The sequence below is a fragment of the Aplysia californica genome, unplaced genomic scaffold, assembly GCF_000002075.1.
Source record: "Aplysia californica isolate F4 #8 unplaced genomic scaffold, AplCal3.0 scaffold00016, whole genome shotgun sequence".
Lineage (NCBI taxonomy): Eukaryota > Metazoa > Mollusca > Gastropoda > Aplysiida > Aplysiidae > Aplysia > Aplysia californica.
The window spans coordinates 907,449-909,950 of NW_004797286.1; the positions used below are offsets into that span (position 1 = coordinate 907,449).

General features: G+C 36.5%; 1 protein-coding gene across 1 annotated transcript in view; it reads right to left on the bottom strand.

Annotated features, from left to right (window-relative positions):
* LOC106012537 (S-acyl fatty acid synthase thioesterase, medium chain) overlaps positions 1-1,649 on the bottom strand; it is a 5,824-nt gene extending 4,175 nt beyond the window's left edge. Inside the window, exon 1 of the mRNA XM_013085761.2 lies at positions 1,511-1,649. Within this exon, the coding sequence (XP_012941215.1) occupies positions 1,511-1,646 (136 nt within the window). The 5' untranslated portion in view covers positions 1,647-1,649. The remainder of the gene's footprint in view (positions 1-1,510) is intronic.
* Between the last annotated feature and the right edge of the window lie 853 nt (positions 1,650-2,502).

A 2,502-nucleotide genomic window follows, 5' to 3' on the forward strand; every position in this document is an offset into this window, starting at 1 on the left:
ATACACACACACACACACACACACACATACACACACACACACACACACATATACACACACATACACACACACACACACAGTGTGGTCTTAATAAAAAATGCGTTCTTGGAGAAAACAAAATTTAATGGCACCAGCGAGGAAAGATAATTATAATTAAACCACTCTTCTCTACAACTTCACCAAGACCTAGCTTTGCAGAACACTGACAAGCTGTTGCTTAGTGTGTGATCTCTGTTGGAAAGAAAGAGCACTGACACGTACTTAATGTGCATACTATCACGCGACTGTAGATTCTCTACACGCTAAGGACTTCAACTATTTAAATTTTCAGCCTTATTAACTTAAGTTTGATTTTTTTTTCATACTAAGACACCAGGGGTCTTGTAGTTTATTGAAAAGCAAATTATATAATTATATAATTTCTATTTTGATTCCATTTCTTCTGTATCTTTGAACAACTGGTTGCATTTAAGTCACATAATGTTTCACGCAGGTAGGCTGCTTATACCAAGGGTTAACAACTGGTTGCACTATGGGCATGTGGTTGCATACAGGGCGAAAAAGGCAAAATAGTATTTCCCTTCTGAAGTCTTTATTTGTTTGCCTGTTTTGATACAGATGAATCGACTGCTAAAAGAAAATTCCCTTTTGGCAACTGCAAGGGGTTTTTGAGCAACCACCACAACAAGGGGTCGCACAAGCGCACTTTATCTTATCATTTGCTTTGCAAGCACGTTTTGTCTGAAAACCTTGGTGTTCAAAATTTTTTTGTGAGCCTTTAATTTAACTTCTATTGACATTTGGACTAAGTATTATCAATTTGGCACGTACCCTTATCTTCATAATCTGTGATGTCAGGTATTTGTGTAGTACCGTTTATCTTACATACTTGTCTAAAAAGTCATGTCTTTTAATAAACAGCTGTTGCCTTCCTTAGTTTTCCGTGAAATTTGTTCTCGTATTTGAGCATCTAATGAACATGTCATTTGTTTTGAGGGTTCATGTACTTGAATCTAGTCGCGAGAGTATTTGTTTCAAATGGTTTTCTTGTGATCATTTATTGTTGAGTAGGCATTTGTCTGAGAGCCCTTGCCAAAAGGGAAGTGGTCTTAAGGGTTGTGTCATAGCATTAAGGGTAGGTAGCAGTTAATTTTTCTAACGTTATTATTAACACATCCCAGCATCATTCAGAGTGATCATAAAAAACTCTAGGAGTTCAAAATGAAAATCAAATGGTAAAATATAATCTCACTTTAAGGAATTTGAAAATAGTTCATGTTTTGTGCGTACAGAAGCAATTTTAAATCAATCCGGCCCTCTCTCTCGCTCAATCAGCGTATTGACTAAAGTGTTCATATTTTCACATAAGCACTCTCACGATAAAATCTGTGATCCTGAATAAGCTTTTCTGATGCTTGAAACCTCTTAAAAATATTGAGGATGACGTCATAGCTATTGTTTGCCTCTGTTAATTTTCGCATTTTCGCAAAAACTAGCCTAGCCTACTTACCCTCAACTTCGTCCGTGATATCTGCGCCCCAGCCTACGTAGGGCAGCGTACCCCCGCCTGCCCATGGGAAGCAGAACATCCTCATGCTAGCATACGGTCGTCGGAATTTGCAGATCATTACATTCTTATTCGACATTTTCAAAGCTCTGAAACGAAAGGCATAAAACACAATGTATTATTAATTTGTTTCTTATGAATCATAAACATCTTAACACTTAACACGAACCAAAGACAGCATTGTTTTAGCAACTATCTTCAAAAAGCGACCAAACGCATTAAGAGTGTAAACATAGCATTCTTGACAGTTGTTTCTTTTTATCTGGCAACTAATTTAACATGTTTGTCCTACTACAACTCTGGGTCATTAAGTTAACTGAACACTATTCAAAGGGTTGGTGTGACTTATGTCCCATAGATAAAGACCTTACTTTTGAATTTTAAAAAGTATGATAGCGACAAACATTCTCACTTCAATCTGACAACGAGTGCAGGTATTAAACATCCTATTATTTTCGAGTTATTGAAGTCCACCACTGATAGGTAATTAGCCACGAACTTACAACGAAAAAGGTTCATGGTTCAACGTCAAACTGACTCTGAAATGTTATTGGGCGATCAAGGGAAATTATGATGCGTCTTACATAGCGTAAACTAAGGGAGCAAACCCGAAGGTCATTTTAAGAATTAATTTAGCCCCTGATTTTGTTTGTTCCGTGCTATTTACAGATCGGTGCAATCTTAAGATTGCGCTGCGCGTTTTAACGATCGTATTATTGCGCAGCAATCTGAAGATTGCGTTAACATTTTATATCTTAGAAATAATAATATTTAAAAAAATCACTTCCATCTTTATTCTTTTACTCACACCAGGGAACATTCACATATGTTTTCAAAAGTGTTGAAATATGATAATTAAGACTAACATATGAAACTGAAGAGCTCACGGCTCACAAGAATGATACAATGGTAGGTATCAAACTCAAAGTTCACAA